The sequence below is a fragment of the Peromyscus maniculatus genome, chromosome 14, assembly GCF_049852395.1.
Source record: "Peromyscus maniculatus bairdii isolate BWxNUB_F1_BW_parent chromosome 14, HU_Pman_BW_mat_3.1, whole genome shotgun sequence".
Lineage (NCBI taxonomy): Eukaryota > Metazoa > Chordata > Mammalia > Rodentia > Cricetidae > Peromyscus > Peromyscus maniculatus.
Genome location: NC_134865.1, coordinates 37363792 through 37378619, shown reverse-complemented (window position 1 = coordinate 37378619; position 14828 = coordinate 37363792). Strand labels below are relative to the sequence as shown.

The following is a 14828-nucleotide window of genomic DNA, read 5'->3' as shown; positions in this document are numbered from 1 at the left end:
CTCTGTGTGCATGCCTCCAGGGCACCTGCTCTGTGTGCATGTCTCCAGTACACCTGCTCTGTGTGCATGCCTCCAGTGTACCTGCTCTGTGTGCATGCCTCCAGTACACCTGCTCTGTGTCCGTGCCTCTAGTATACCTGCTCTGTGTGCATGTCTCCCGTACACCTGCTCTGTGTGCATGCCTTCATTACACCTGCTCTGTGTACATGCCTCCAGTGCACCTGCTCTGTGTGCATGCTTTCATTACACCTGCTCTGTGTGCATGCCTCCAGTGTACCTGCTCTGTGTGCATGCCTCCATTATACCTGCTTTGTGCAGTTGTGCTGTGACTGTGTGGGAACTTAGGAGCTCTCTACTTGGAGTTGGTCTAGAAGATATTTTAAACAACCAAAGCTCATTTGCTCACAGTTCTGGAAACTGAATTCCAAGACCAAGGGTGCTGACAGGGTTGGTGTCTCCTAAGGCTTTGCACATGACCATGCCAGGCTTGCTGCCTTCTCAATGTGCACAGTCTGAGTACTTGTCCTTGATGCCCCATACTTTTGAAATAATAACCCTAGTCCTATTGGATTAGGTCCTTTTCCCAATGACCACTTCAAACACCTTGTTACACTCTCAAGAACTAGAGAATTAGAGACTGAACATATGGATGATGGGCATTGTTAAACCAGATAAGTCTGGCCCTGTCTCAAGTCTAGCAGCAGCCTTAGCTACTCTATGCTCTAGAGAGGGTCTCCTGTGGATTTGTTCCCATAGCCATGAGTAGGCATAGGGAACAACAGCAACAAAACAAAAATGTGTCTTCTAAAGTCACAGGGAAAAGCCCATAATTGCTTTGAATGCCTAAGTTAATTTTCATGCATCTGATCTGAGAGACTTCATCAGCCCGGTGGTCTGGAGATTCACATAGAGGGAGCTCAGGAAGAACAGCTTATGGACCAGTGGGCTCGTGAAATTATCTGGCAGGCTTTCCTGCCTCTTTCTCCCAGCACCTTTCTGATCAAACTCCTTAATCTGTTCACAGATTCATTGGCATAATCTTCTCAATGTCGTGCCAATAATTGCATATATATGTTTGTTTAGTTTGTGTGTTTTAATCTGCCCTTAGGTTCCATGGACGTTGAGAAACCTTATGCCAGCTGTTGGCTCCCATTGGAACCGCTGCCCTTTCCCCAGGGGCCTGGGCTGGCCATACCAGTTTTGTCAGGCTCCCCTGCTGGAGGGTATCTTTGACAGTGGTATGCCATGAGGAGCCAACAGGTGGCTTCTGACAGCCCTCTGCAAAGTGTGGCCAAGGTATTTTCCTAGTGAAGTTCATTCTGTCCCTGAAGATGCTAGGAGCACAACAGACTGCCGACACCTGAGTGTTTGAACCCAGAGCTGCTTTTCTTAGAAACCCCATCTGTACGATGGAAGCCCAGGGACTTGTGAGGATCGTGCCACATAGGAGCTAAACACAACCTGGCCCTCGGTCACCTGCCGGATGGCGCTAATTACACAGGTCTCGGCCTCAACAACAAGGATGCCTATGGACAGTGTGTCAACAAGGGTGGTGATGGACAGTCTGTTCCTGAAGGCTGCATGGCTTCTTGTCAAGTAGTGTCAGGGGAGCCCAATCCCTTCGCAAGCCGGCTGGGGCTCTGGTCTTCATGGGAAAGGAACAGCTCTTCCAGGAAAGGAGCCTAGGGATGGTGGTTCCTTGTAGCTATCTGTCTTGTCCACAAACAGAAGCTCATGTCTAGATTCCTCTTTAGTTTGACAGATAGGTTGCCAAACACAGGATAGAAATGGTATTTTTGTTGTTATTTCTAAATTATGTAGTTACAATCTTATTTATGTTTGCATAAGCTGGCTCAACTTTTTTTTTGAGGCAGGATTTCTCTGTGTAGCCCTGGCTGTCCTGGAATTGGTTCTGTAGAACAGGCTGGCCTCAAACTCAGAGATCAGCCTGCCTCTGCTTCCCGAGTGCTGGAATTAAAGGCATGTGCCACTGCCGACCAGCATCAACTTGTAAGGGTGTTTTACCTGTCAGATCTTAACACGTCTCCCTCAGCCCCGGAGACACAGGTCTGGTAACATCAACAGGTAGCAGCACTGGGATTCAGGCTCCAGCTTTGGATGCCCGCGTTCTTCCTGTCCGTTTCAGTTATATCGTGTGTGCACTGATGGCCACTCAGTGGGAACCAGAAAACCACCTCATCGGTATAATGTTCCTTGAAGTGATCGACACATGTTTGGTGGCTCTGTGTGTGCAATGTCCACTGATGAGCTTTATTCAGAGAAGGGCTATCATGACTTCCGTGTCTCAGCATCACCCAGAGGATCCTTATCAGGAAGGTGGGCCAGTGGCATACCTACCCAGGGTGTCAGGAAGTCTGGTTACATTTGGAGAGGATGCTGTTCATAGGTCACGGTTACTGGGACGTGGCTGGGCCTGCTTCGGAGGAGTGGTGTTGTGTCAGGCTTCTCGAGTTTCCAGGTGGTGAATGGGCTCGTCAGTGGTGAGGGTCCATAAATACCTTAGCAGACTGCAACAGTGGCCTGAGTCCAGCAAGCTGACAGTGACAACAGTGTGACCTAAGACTTAAGTGTGGGGTTGTAATAAAACATCTGGATGGATCTTCCACTGCATTGATAGAGAATAATGTCCAGAATGGACAGCCAGGAGCTGAGCAGAGTTCACTGGAATGTGTTCCCGTCCGAATTCCTGTTTGTGAAGAATGCTGGGAGCCAGGGAGAACTTAGGACAGGGCAGGCGTAGAAACAAAGTTTTGTGAGAAATGACTTTAAAAGGTGGATGGGAATTTCCCCCCTACAGAAGGAGCTGGAGTGCACCAAAGGTTTATGACCCTGCGGATGAGAGTGGGACGAATGCGGGTAGCTCGGTTGCTGTCCTCTCACCATTTGGTCATCAGTGCCCTGGAGATAGCACCCAGGGGCCTGCAGAAAGCCAGGCCTGCAGCCCTGCTGGGAGGGGACAGCACCGCTGGGAGACGGGTGTTCTTCATGTCTAAAGTCCAGTTGTCCCAATTTCCAGCTCCTGGGTAGCAGGAGCTCTTGGTGGAAATGGTAGCTTGTGTCAGGGATGCAAGAACCAGAGGGTAGCTGCGTCTCCGAGTCCTGCTTGTTGTCAGTAGGCAGTGGACCCGTCTGCGGTGTGTGTGGTCATGTTACTGTTGTTATTTGGATCCAAATGTGTTTTATGAAACAAAAGCATTAAAACCAGAACATTCCCCTGGCAGTAATAAAGTATAGTAACCACGTGTCATCGGTATGTAGTAAAAGGATACCCCCTTGCAGCCGCAGGGAAGCAGGGAGGATGCATCTTGCTTAAGACAAAGTAACACTTAGTCACTGACCCAAATTGGCAGCATTGGGGAACCGCTGTCTTAGAATACCTGTTTGCTGTCTCCTGCCGGCTGCCTTAATTACCTTAACTTAAAAATTACCTCCTTTAAGCAGCTCCAACCAGGGCTTTGAAGGTAACTCTCAGTTATCTTAAAACAGATTGTTCTGTTTCCAGCTTGTCCTAGACTTTGTCTCCTGCTGGGATTGTACCATTGTTGTTGCCTAGCTGAAACTCACACCACGTAACATTAACTATTCTGACTGTTCTGAGCTGAAGAACACACTGACATTGGATGCACTTACGTTGTGTCTAGTTCCACAATAAGACTTCATATCCACTGTGCGGTCATTCCTGCTTCCTGCCCCCGACGGCCACCAGGCAGTCTGTCTAGGGGTCTGCCTCCTCTGGACACTGCGTATAGATGAAGGCATCCAGTATATGAGGCCCGGTGTGCCTGACCTCTTTTCTTGGAGTTCATCTGTATTATGGCATACACCATAACTTCATTCTTTTCTGTGGTGAAGCAGTATTTCGTCGTACGGCTGTACTACAGGTTTTGTTTTCTCATACATGCGTCAGTGGGTGATTCTGCCTTTGACTGTTCTTCTAACCTGAGGTTTGTTCCTGTTGTGTGTGGGGGTGTTTCATCTGTGTGTCAGTGCACCAGGTGCCTGCCTGCTGCCACCTGGAACTGTAGTTACAGATGGTTATGAGCCACCATGTGGGTGCTGGGAACTGAACCTGGAACCTCTGCAAGAACAAGCGCTCTTAACTACTGAGCCGTCTCCCTAAAGGATTTATTCTCTGGAGAAATTTTATCTATTTTATTTAATTTTTTTTAAAGATTTATTTATTAGCCGGGCGGTGGTGGCGCATACCTTTAATCCCAGCACTCGGAGGCAGAGCCAGGTGGATCTCTGTGAGTTCAAGGCCAGCCTGGTCTACAAAGTGAGTTCCAGGATAGGCTCCAAAAGCTACACAGAGAAACCCTGTCTCAAAAAACAAAAACAAAACGATAAAAAAAAAAAAGGTGTATTTATTTATTATGTATACAGTGCTCTGTCTGTATGTATGCCTGCAGGTCAGAAGAGGGCATCAGATCTTATTGCAAATGGTTTGTGAGCCTCCATGTGGTTGCTGGGAATTGAGCTCAGGACCTCTGGAAGTGCAGCCAATGCTCTTAACCTGAGCAATCTCTCCAGCTCCTAATGTTTAGTTTTTGAGATAGAGTCTCACTATGTAGGCCTAGCTGACCTGGAACTCACAATGTAGACCATGTTGGCCTTGAATTTGAACTCACAGAGATCTGCCTGCTTCTGCCTCCCAAGTCCTGGGTTTAAAGACTCCTGGGCCATCATAATTAATTTTAATGTGCAGCTCACAGGTATTCAGTACAGTCATCTTGTTTTACAGTCACTGCTACCACCATCTCTAGAACTCCTGGATTCGCAATGCAGAAACACAGTAGCTACTGATAAATAACAGCAGGTTCCTCCTCCCTCCCCCAGCTCCTGGCCACTGTCATTCCCCTGTCTGCTTGAAGTTGACTGCTCAGCTACTTCATATCAATGGAACCCTACAGTATAGCCTTTCTGTGGCTGGCCAGTTTCACTTAGTGTGATGTCTTCAAGGCTCATATCCATAGGGTAATATGTCAAAATGTTCTTCCTTGTTAAGGCTGAATACCTCACTGTGACAGTTAGAGGTTTGTTTTAATAGTGTATTTATTTATTTATTTATTATCATCTGGGGTTGTGTTACTTGTGTGGAGGTCAGAAGACAACTAGTAGAGATTGCTCCTCTTATTTCACCATGTGGGTCCTGGGGATGGAACTCAGGTCATCTGTCATGGCAGCAAGTGCGCTCACCAGATGAGACATCTGGGCAGCTGCTCCTCATGGTTAGTGTTGTCAGCTTGACACAATCTAGGATCATCTGGGAAGAGTTCCAGCGAGACATTGTCCAGATGAGATTGTTCCATGAGCAGGTCTGAAAGCGATGGTCATGGTTTTGTTAGTTGAGGTGGGAGGCTAGCCTCTGTGAGTGGCAGCATTCCCCCAGCGATGGATCTGAACTGCAGAGCAGAGAAAGCCGCTGAGCAGTAAGCATGCTCACACTCATTGCTCTTTATTCCTGTTTATGGGTGTGATGTGACCTGCTGTGACTTCCCTAGTCTGTGGTGGAGTGTAACGTCGAACTGTAAGCCCATCAGACCCTTCATCCCTCAGCTGCTTTTGTCTGGATCATAGCAACAGAAAATTATCTCATTCTCGTGCATGTGCACACACATGCACATACACCATGTGCACAGATGTACACATATGCCATATTTTGTATTCAGCTGTGAATACTCACGTTGCATCCATCTATTAGCTCTTCAGAGTGCTGTTATTTTGGACATGATACACATATAGGTATATGCCCATAAATGGAACTGCTGAATCATACTGTAATTCTATTTTAATGTTTTGAGGAACTACCATGCTGTTTTCCATGGCAGCTATAACATTTTACATTCCAAACAGCAGTATGCAGGGGTTCCATTTCCTCCTCGTCCTCACCAGCTCCTGTTCTGTTCCTCTGTTTAAATAGCTATTCTAGTGTGCTGGAGTGCTAGCTCCTTTTAGGTTTGATTTGCATGTCTCTAATGGCTGATGAGGTGGAGCATCTCTGCATATGTTCTCCCCAGCCATTTGTTTATCTGCTCTGCAGAACTGTCCTTGGCACAGTTTTGACTTGGGCTGCCCCTTCCTGTTTTTCTGTTTAGAGTTACACTTCCAAACTTGCTGCTTCTCAGAAGCTAAAGCAGTGTAAATTTTGCATCTTATTATCTTAAGCCACCTGTTTGCTGAGAACTTAGGCCACCTACTTAAATTACTCTGTGGGCACCTGAGGTAAGGAGAGAGAATGGGCCAGGCCAAGAGGCAGAGCCAGAGTTCCAGAAGAACCAGAGTGCACCAGGAAAGCTAGCCATGGGAAGTGTCCACCTCTGACCTCCAGGTCCTCCTGGAATGCTCGGCAGAAAAGCCAGGAGAGCTGTTCCTGTTTGACTCTGGTGGGAGTTGGGCTCCCAGGCCATAAGGCCGCTTTTTCATTTGCACTGAACTGCTAAGCATTGCAACATCCGGCAGACCTCTTCTTGGGAGTCCCCTGGGTGGGGGCAATGTGCTCAAGGAGCCTCTGACCAGCTGTCCTGGAGTCCAGAGGACAAACCCTGGAGCCAATGCTGCAAATGATCCAGAAAGGAGACCTGGCCAGTGGCTGACCAGCTCGCACCCAGTCATCCTCACCGACGCCATTCCAAGAAACAGCAGCAGGCGTGGACTAGCTCAGCTCTGCAGTCAGAAACATTAATTCTCCCTAAATCGGGGAAGAAGTTGTCTCTAATTCTCCCACAGAGCCTCCACGCTCTGGCTTTCATTACATTGTTAAGCTGGCTAGTTGTCATGAAATGATCTCTGCAAGGCTTGTCTGAATTCTGGGGCCTTGTGTGAAATGATCCCACTTTCCCACAGCCTGGGGTCTTCCAGAAAGCTTTTGTTTCTCAGAGACTTGCTTTCAATATTCCTTACTAAAAGGTGGATGCTGCTCACCTGGAAGTGACTTAAGGTTCATCGGGTATTAGCCAGGTTTTAAAAGTTATGTTGGATGAGACCCAAAGGAGGCCTGATAGCAGAAAAAGAGGTCTCAAATGTCAGGTCCCAGAGAAACCCTGGACAAGGCTTACTTAGTACCTGTGGCTCCTTCTTGAACTTCTCAGCCCCTCCCTAAACCACTTCAGCCCAGCTGGGCTTCTGTTCCCTTCTACCCCAGGCTTCTCTTTTCCTGTATAACCCAGTCATTTCCGCCAGGCTCTCTTGACTATCGGCTCCACTCTTGGTCCATTTGCCCTCTCTTCTCTCTCTCTCTCTCTCTCTCTCTCTCTCTCTCTCTCTCTCTCTCTCTCTCTCTCTCTCTCTCTCTTCTCATCTCTCTCTCTCTCTCTTCTTCCTCTCCACTCTCTCTCTCTTCTCTCTCTCCTCTCTTCTTTCTCTCCTCTCTCTCTCTCTCCTCTCTCTCTCCTCTCTCTTCTTTCTCTCCTCTCTCTCTCCTCTCTCTCTCTCCTCTCTCTTCTTTCTCTTCTCTCTCTCTCTCTCTCTCTCTCTCTCTCTCTCTCTCTCTCTCTCTCTCCTCTCTCTCTCTCCTCTCTCTCTTCTCTTCCTCTCCTGCTCCTCTTCCCATGGCCTGATTCGGTCTGGATTCTTTCTTCCCGATGCCCCTGACTGTCCTCTCCTCACATCCACAAGAAAACCCTTCTCTTCAGCCGTACCTAGGAGCAATCATGTCCCCCTTTCATTCATCAAAAGCACTGGTTTACTGACTTTTCTTTCTTTTTTTATACCTGTATTATTGTTTCATATCTCTATGTAACTTTAACAAAATTTCTTGCTCTGAATTGTTTTCTTTCTTTCTTTATTTCTTTTATTTTACAATACAATTCAGTTCTACATATCAGCCACGGATTCCTTTGTTCTCCCTCCTCCCACCCCTCTCCCCTTCCTCCCAGCCCACCCCCCCGTTGCCCTCCTCTAGGGCAAAGCCTCCCCCAAGGACTGAGATCGACCTGGTAGACTCAGTCCAGGCAGGTCCAGTCCCCTCCTCCCAGGCCAAGCCAACCGTCCCTGCATAAGCCCCAGGTTTCAAACAGCCAACTCATGCAATGAGCACAGGACCCGGTCCCACTGCCTGGATGCCTCCCAAACAGATCAAGCCAATCAACTGTCTCACCCATTCAGAGGGCCTGATCCAGTTGGGGGCCCCTCAGCCTTTGGTTCATAGTTCAAGTGTTTCCATTCGTTTGGCGATTTGTCCCTGTGCTTTATCCAACATTGGTCTCAACAATTCTTGCTCATATAAACCCTCCTCTTTCTCGCTAATTAGACTCCCGGAGCTCCACCCAGGGCCTGGCCGTGGATCTCTGCATCCAGATCCCTCAGTCGTTGGATGAGGTTTCTAGCACGACAATTAGGGTGTTTGTCCATCCTATCACCAGAGTAGATCAGTTCAGGCTCTCTCTCAATCATTGCCAGTAGTCTATTGTGGGGGTATCTTTGTGGATTTCTGTGGGCCTCTCTAGCACTTTGTTTCTTCCTTTTCTCATGTGGTCTTCATTTACCATGGTCTCCTATTCCTTGTTCTCCCTCTCTGTTCTTGATCCAGTCTCACTATGTAGTCTTGGCTGATGTAGAACTTGTTTTGTAGACAAAGCTTGCCTACAGCTCATGAGAGAGCCAGCTGCCCCGCCTCCTGTCACTAGTCTGCATTCTATCTCTATAGATGTTCTGTCCTGGATACTTCGTCGATACTGAGCCATGTGACCCTCGGCGCTTTATGAAGCGTTGTCTGTACAGACTGGCTGCTCTCCCACAGCTGCTGCCCTTTGCTGCAGTCAGGGAATAACTCTTCTAAGTGTCCAGAATGAGAGCCATGAATACTGGCCCACCCCTCTATCCAACAGTCTGAGATTGGAGGTGGGAAGACCAGGCATTCAAGGTCACCCTCAGCTACTCAGATATGCCAAAGCCAGCCTGGGTTACGTGAGAAATTAGCTCAGGAAAAACAAAAACAAAACCAAACCCAAAAAGTCCAGAATAAATGAAAACTCTGCCAAAATCAGTAGTGAAATTGTTCCTATGAAATTGGGGTTTTCCAATTATAATAATGGTCTTCTCATCAAAGCATGTGGCCTAATGGGCACTGTCCTTCAGGATGGGCATTCCATGTGGGCAATGAGAGCAGAAAGGCTGGAGGTGTCTGCAGGACACCCAGGACCCAGGCAGGTTGAACAGCAGCTCTGAGTGGCTACAGTCCTGGGGACTGCAGGAGAACCCCCGCCCTCTACACCTAGAGAGAACTCCCCTGAGCCTCTGAGAAGCTGGCTGCTTCTGGCCACACCCCATGTGTGAGATTCAGGAAAACCCACATTCATCTGCTGAATTCAGGATTCACCCCGACTACTTGGCCTTTTCTTGCTGTCTTTCCTCAATCTCATCTGGGCGTGCTCTCTTAAAGGGGAAGTGAAGCGTTATGACTGGCCAGGGCCCACAGCCAGGAAACGTCTACTAGAAGAGGGCCATTGCCCAGCATGTCGTTGGCTCAGCCTCCTTATCCAAACGGCCAGACTGCCTCTCCGGGAAGTGTAAGTGTGAACACAGGGTATGGTGGCCTGCCCTCCAGGAAGGTGGGGCTGGACGCAGGTCACAGAAGAAAGTCTGGCAGGCAAGGCATGCTGGCAGCTATGGTTGCACTCGGAGAGATGCGTTTCTGTGTAGACTTGTGGGCAGGAGCTGGAGCAGGCGGTGGGGACAGCAGCTGCCTCAGAAAGAGAGCAGGAGTAGGAGGCTGGGTACCGGTCTATTTCGGACAGCCCTTCTGGAGGCTCAAGCCTTGGGTCTGGGGAGGAGAGAAGTGGAAAATTTTAAGACTCACCTTTGAGAGCATTGGGAAAGCCGGCTGTCATGTCCCCTCCCCTTTGTCATCCACAATTTGCAGCATTCACATGCAGCTCAAGCAGCACTTCGTGCTTTATACACCGAGAGACTGCTTTTCTCTGTTGTTTTCATATGCCGTCTCAGTTAAGAAATATTTGGGGTCTTTTAAGTGGTGCACAAGGCTTGAAAGTCCTGGCTGTGTTTTCCCTCATTCCTATTCATGTATGGTCCTTGGCCTCGTGGGCCTCAAACATATCATGTGGCCAGTCCACTATGGACCCCAAATATATTGTGTGGCCAGTCCACTGTCTCCATGTTATTACAATGATCGGTGGTGTGCGTGTGGCTTGCTTTCAAGCTAGATTTTGTTTCCTGCGTGTCCGCAGAGCAGGAAAAGGATAGTTCATATACTCACAGGCACCTGCTTTCTCAAAAATAGGCCACAAAGTGAGAGACTGATAGAAGAGAAGACAGGCCTCTGCTGTATCGTAGGCTCCTTTCTACCTCAGGTTTTTGTTTGTTTGGTAGTGATGGCTGGTCATAAAGAAAGTAATAAAAGTTTATTTTTCAACAAAACAACTCAGGTTTTTCTCTCCAAAAGAAAGGAGAGAGAGGAAGGAGTAGAGAGGGGGAGGAAAACGTGCGTCTTTGTACGCATATGTTGACAGGCATAACCACACCCTGCTTCAAGACAACTTCCTGTTTGCCACTGCCAACTGCCACTCCAAGGAGAACAGACGTGGTTCCGTTAGTGGCTGCTGGGGGACCATGACAACCTGCTGGGTGAGTGGCTCTGAGTGGCACTGGGAGCTCAGCACTGAGTAGAGACTTTGTACCTTCTCTTGGAGGAGACCAGGGCCCCGTGCTGTCCAAGTTGGAGGTTGACACGGAAATAAAGCAGAGGTCGCCTCTGCTTCTCAACCTGTGTCCTCAAACAGTGTGCTCCCAGGACTCATGTGAATGGAAAATTTTCAACTTGGGGGTAGGGAGAAGGCTGTGATCCGTCTTCTTAGGAAAGCTACCACCTGTGATTTTTTTTTTTAAATCTACCTTTTCATATATCAGGAAATTTATATTAATTTGTCTATTGTGAGTTGGCATTGTGGTGGTCTCTACCTGTATTGATCCTCCCAACATTCTTTAGTTAGCAGTGAATGTAGTGAGTACTCACTGAGAGGCAAGACCTGTGTGTGCTAAATGCCAGAGATAAACAAGACTTCTGCCCTCAAGGTGGGCCCGTGTACAAGACAGTGAAGTCAGCAGTTTTTTGTGCACTGGAGGAGGGGCTCAGTATGCCAGAGTCTTCCTCCCAAATTGTGATCTCTGTTGTGGGTGATGTCTCCCTTATTAAGTGTAGGGAAATTGGGGTTTGGAGGTTAAATTATTAGCCCAAGTCACAGGGCTAATGAGTGACAGAGCTGGGATTTGAGCCTAGATCTTTCTGATTCCAGAGACCATAGTGTTTGGTCCATATTTCTGTTAACTCTTAAAGCTGGTGGAGCATGAACATCACCTCAGAATGTTTTTGTTGTTGTTGTTGTTGTTGTTTTAAGTGCAATTTGTAGGCTCTAGCTCTGCACAGAGGCCTGGGCCTCATCTCTGCCTCCTACCTCCAGGATCCATCTCTGTGAGCTGTGGGCTGATCATGTCCACAGCAGACAGGAGCCTTGGTGTGCATAGCCCCAGGCCCTGGGGAGAGGCTATTGATAGTGCCTCCAGACAGTCAGAGACATGGAATCCAGCTGTTCTGGTATTTTCAGTATTAGGAATGCCAGCCAGTCAGAACTTCTCAAAGATACTCAGGCACGTGCCTCTCGTCTGCCAGCATCTGGCTGCAGCTGTCCCTTCAGTGGGCCTTGGCTGAGGATGAGGTCAGCTCTGTCTCTTTAAGGTGAGCTCAGTGGCTTATGTAAAGGCAGGGAGCTACCAAAGCCATCAAGCTCACAGTGTGTGTCCAGTAGTTGTAGAGCAGGGAGATGCCCGTGGAGAAGGCTAAAGCAGAACAGGAGGACCTTTTGTCAACTTGCCACTATCTAAGAAAGTGGGAAGCCTAATGTTCTTTGTTGATGTTTTGAGACTATGAACCTGGTCTGGTCCCCATCTCTCAATCCTCCTGCCTCAGCCTCCTAAGTGCTGGAATTACAGGTGTGTGCCACTACACCTGGCAAGAACAGCGTAGAATTTTAGGAAGACAGCGTCTAGCTGCAAATGGAGGTCAGCAAGCCAGGAAAGGCAGCTGCCCTCAGAAAGGCAAGTCTGTTTTCTAGCCACCCAGAGGAGAAATGTGACAGCAGCCTGGGCTCTGGAAAGTTCTATCTCCCACTTTTCAGAAACTCTCTGGTTACCAAGAGTCAGCAAATGACAGTGTCTGTGTTTTCACTGGTGCAGTGCTCACATCCCAGGGCCACAGGAAGTGGCAAGGAATGCTTTCCAAGCAGGAAAAAATGAATGAACGAATGAATTAGGCTTCACTCATTTCTCTCACCGTCCTGCCTTCATGTCTGTATCTGTTTTCTCAGTTTGTTCTTTCTGCTTGCGGGTGTCGCAATGCTTGGGCTGACTCTGACTGATTTTTATCCTTTTCCACATTGTATGGCCTTAACAAAACCAGCACACAGTCGGTCCCAAGTCCTTCCCTATCCCCTCTCATCACTAATTATTAAGTGGCGATTAATGTTTTCTCAGTATTGGGGATGCATTCCATTTCTTGTAGATTTGTCTTATTTCATTACACATTTTCTCAGATCGAGCTAGCCCTCCTACCAGTCATTTTCAATCGTCTTGTTTGTAGCATTTTTTTAAAAATTGTTACTGTAAGCAACACTACTGAAAATGTCTTTGAGCTATCCCCCACCTACCTCCTCCCACCCCTTTGGGGATATTTCCTTGAAGTCTCTTTTTCAAGTTAACCTTGCCAGATTACCAGATCAAAGGCTGTATTATCACTTCCTGTTATTATCACTGGGTACCTCCAGAAAAAATGTAATCCCTTAAAAGTACCCCTGGCAACTATACTAATGCTTGTTTCTCATGAGTTTCCCCTGTAGCCAGGCTGAGCGTCTCATGAGAGCATCCCTCTCATGAGAGCTGATGGAATTATTTGAGGTCCCGGAAAATCCCTGGGACTCCCCAGATTCTACCCAGCAGTGAGTGGCTGGTGCAGAAACATGTGCCTCAGTACAAATGCTGAACTGAAGAGCAGGTGGGGGAAGAGTGCTTCTAAGAGAGCAAGATAAGGAGCAGTTCTCGATATCAAACGTCTCACAGGAACGCGGGTGCCTCTGAGAGGGGAAATGTGTTCTGCAGACCCGCTGGAGATGCTGTCTTTCCAAAGTGTGGAGGGAAGAGAATATCCCAGGCAAATGACATGGAGAAAGGGATACCAGCTCTGGGACCAGGCAGGCAAGTGGACTCTCCTCCCAGTTACCAACACCTACATAAACATGGTCTCTTTTCATCATTGAGCTAAGCTTCCATTCCCATCTATTGCTTAGACGCGAACAGTTGTGTGGATGTTCAGGAGAATGCACATGCTGCTGAGTAGGCGGTACATGCCCTGTGCCTGACACATAGCAGGAGTCAGATCTCTCGACACTGCGGGTTCTGGAGATCAAACTCAGGACAGTAGGCATCCTTGCCCACGGAGTCATCTCACCAACCCATCTAGTTTCCTTTTGAATGGAGTTCCCTTTGGAACTCAAGAGTGTCCTTTATGAGACATCTCCTCACCTCAGTGGCCAAAGCAGATGGAATCCAGTGATGAGATGGAATGTGGGTAATGGCCCTCTCACTGGCTGCCCTCAGGGACTGCAGCTGAAGGAGACCGCGCTGTCAGAGGAGTAAGCCAGACTCTGGCTCCTGCACACATGTGCTCACACAGCCATGGAATGCCACTAATATCGGTGGTGTTCCTGGTCTATTAGGACAGGGTTGGTTCCTTAAAAACAGTGTTGGAAAATTCCCAACTCCTTCCTAAAAGCATTGTCAAGAGCAGCACTGGATGCCTGTGGCCAGCTCTGATATTCCCGAGACATCTCTGTAGAGGACTAAATGCAGGATATTGATGCTATGAGCATGAAAATATCCTCCAGACAGAAAGAACACGGAAGGGAGGATTTTGAGTTTTCACTGAAATGAAACGACTCAGAGAAGAAGGGGAGCTAACTAGGAAGACAATGAGACTGTCACTCCCCGGTCAGTGGCTGCAGCCCCCTGCCTGCTGGTCCCCAGGGTTGCCCCAGACTACTACCTGGATATTTAAGGAATATATCTGGGGGTGGAGGGGCTGGAGAAGGGCAGCTGCTGAGTGGATTGCTTGGCTTCCCGGGGAATAAAATGAATAAAGGCCAAAGGGTTCATTCAGGCTTTCCTGTCTTTGGTCCCGAGGCCTCCGGTGCTAGGACACAGCCTCATTTTTCCTTTCCCTAGGGCAGTTAGCCACCCTCTGAAATGTCCCTAGGAAGTGAGAGGGAGGCATCTCCACCCCACAGCCACCTCTTCCGGATCAAAGTGGAAGAGAGCTGAGCTGAGACATGGGCTTAAAGAAACCCTAAATGTAATGTAGTCATCAGCGAGAGGAAAGGCCACCTGGGAAAGGCGTCCATGCCTGGGAGAACACGGAGAACTAGACTTACAGATTAAAAGGATTTAGAGAACAGAGAGGAATTAAGTGCTGAGATGATGCATGGAGAGGAGCAGTGGAGGTGATGTACACAGCTGGTATTAACAACTGAAATATGAAGACAGTCCTAGGCCTAGGCAGCATCGTTGAATGTTTATTACATGGTGGCACCTTCCAGGCACTTTTCATCCTGCGGTGTGCCAAGTATATCTCTACTACATTTCTCTATATAACATATAATAATATAGCTATATAATTACATTATATATATATATATATATATATATATATATATATATAAGCATATCTCTGAGTTGCATCTCTAACACCCCTGTCCTTTTTTGTTTTGGTTTTAATTTTTTTATTAAATTTGTTCATTTTATTTTAT

The 14828-nt window shown here is 47.9% G+C and overlaps 1 protein-coding gene across 28 annotated transcripts in view; it reads left to right on the top strand.

The window, feature by feature from the left end:
• The window catches only part of Atxn7l1 (ataxin 7 like 1), a 228182-nt gene that overhangs the window by 158510 nt on the left and 54844 nt on the right, over window positions 1–14828 (top strand). For 8 of the 28 annotated variants that reach the window (XM_076550800.1, XM_076550798.1, XM_076550797.1 and 5 more), the window contains exon 1: window positions 10488–10602. The exons of 15 other annotated variants lie outside the window; for them this stretch is intronic. Coding sequence is in view for 4 of the 13 variants with exons in the window: in XM_042260725.2 (XP_042116659.2) it covers window positions 13113–13221 (109 nt within the window). In the remaining 9 variants the exon portion in view is untranslated. Of the gene's footprint in view, window positions 1–9400; window positions 9528–10487; window positions 10603–13007; window positions 13222–14828 lie in introns of those variants that run through there. 5 more of the 28 variants (XM_076550788.1, XM_042260725.2, XM_076550787.1 and 2 more) reach the window with 5 other exon arrangements.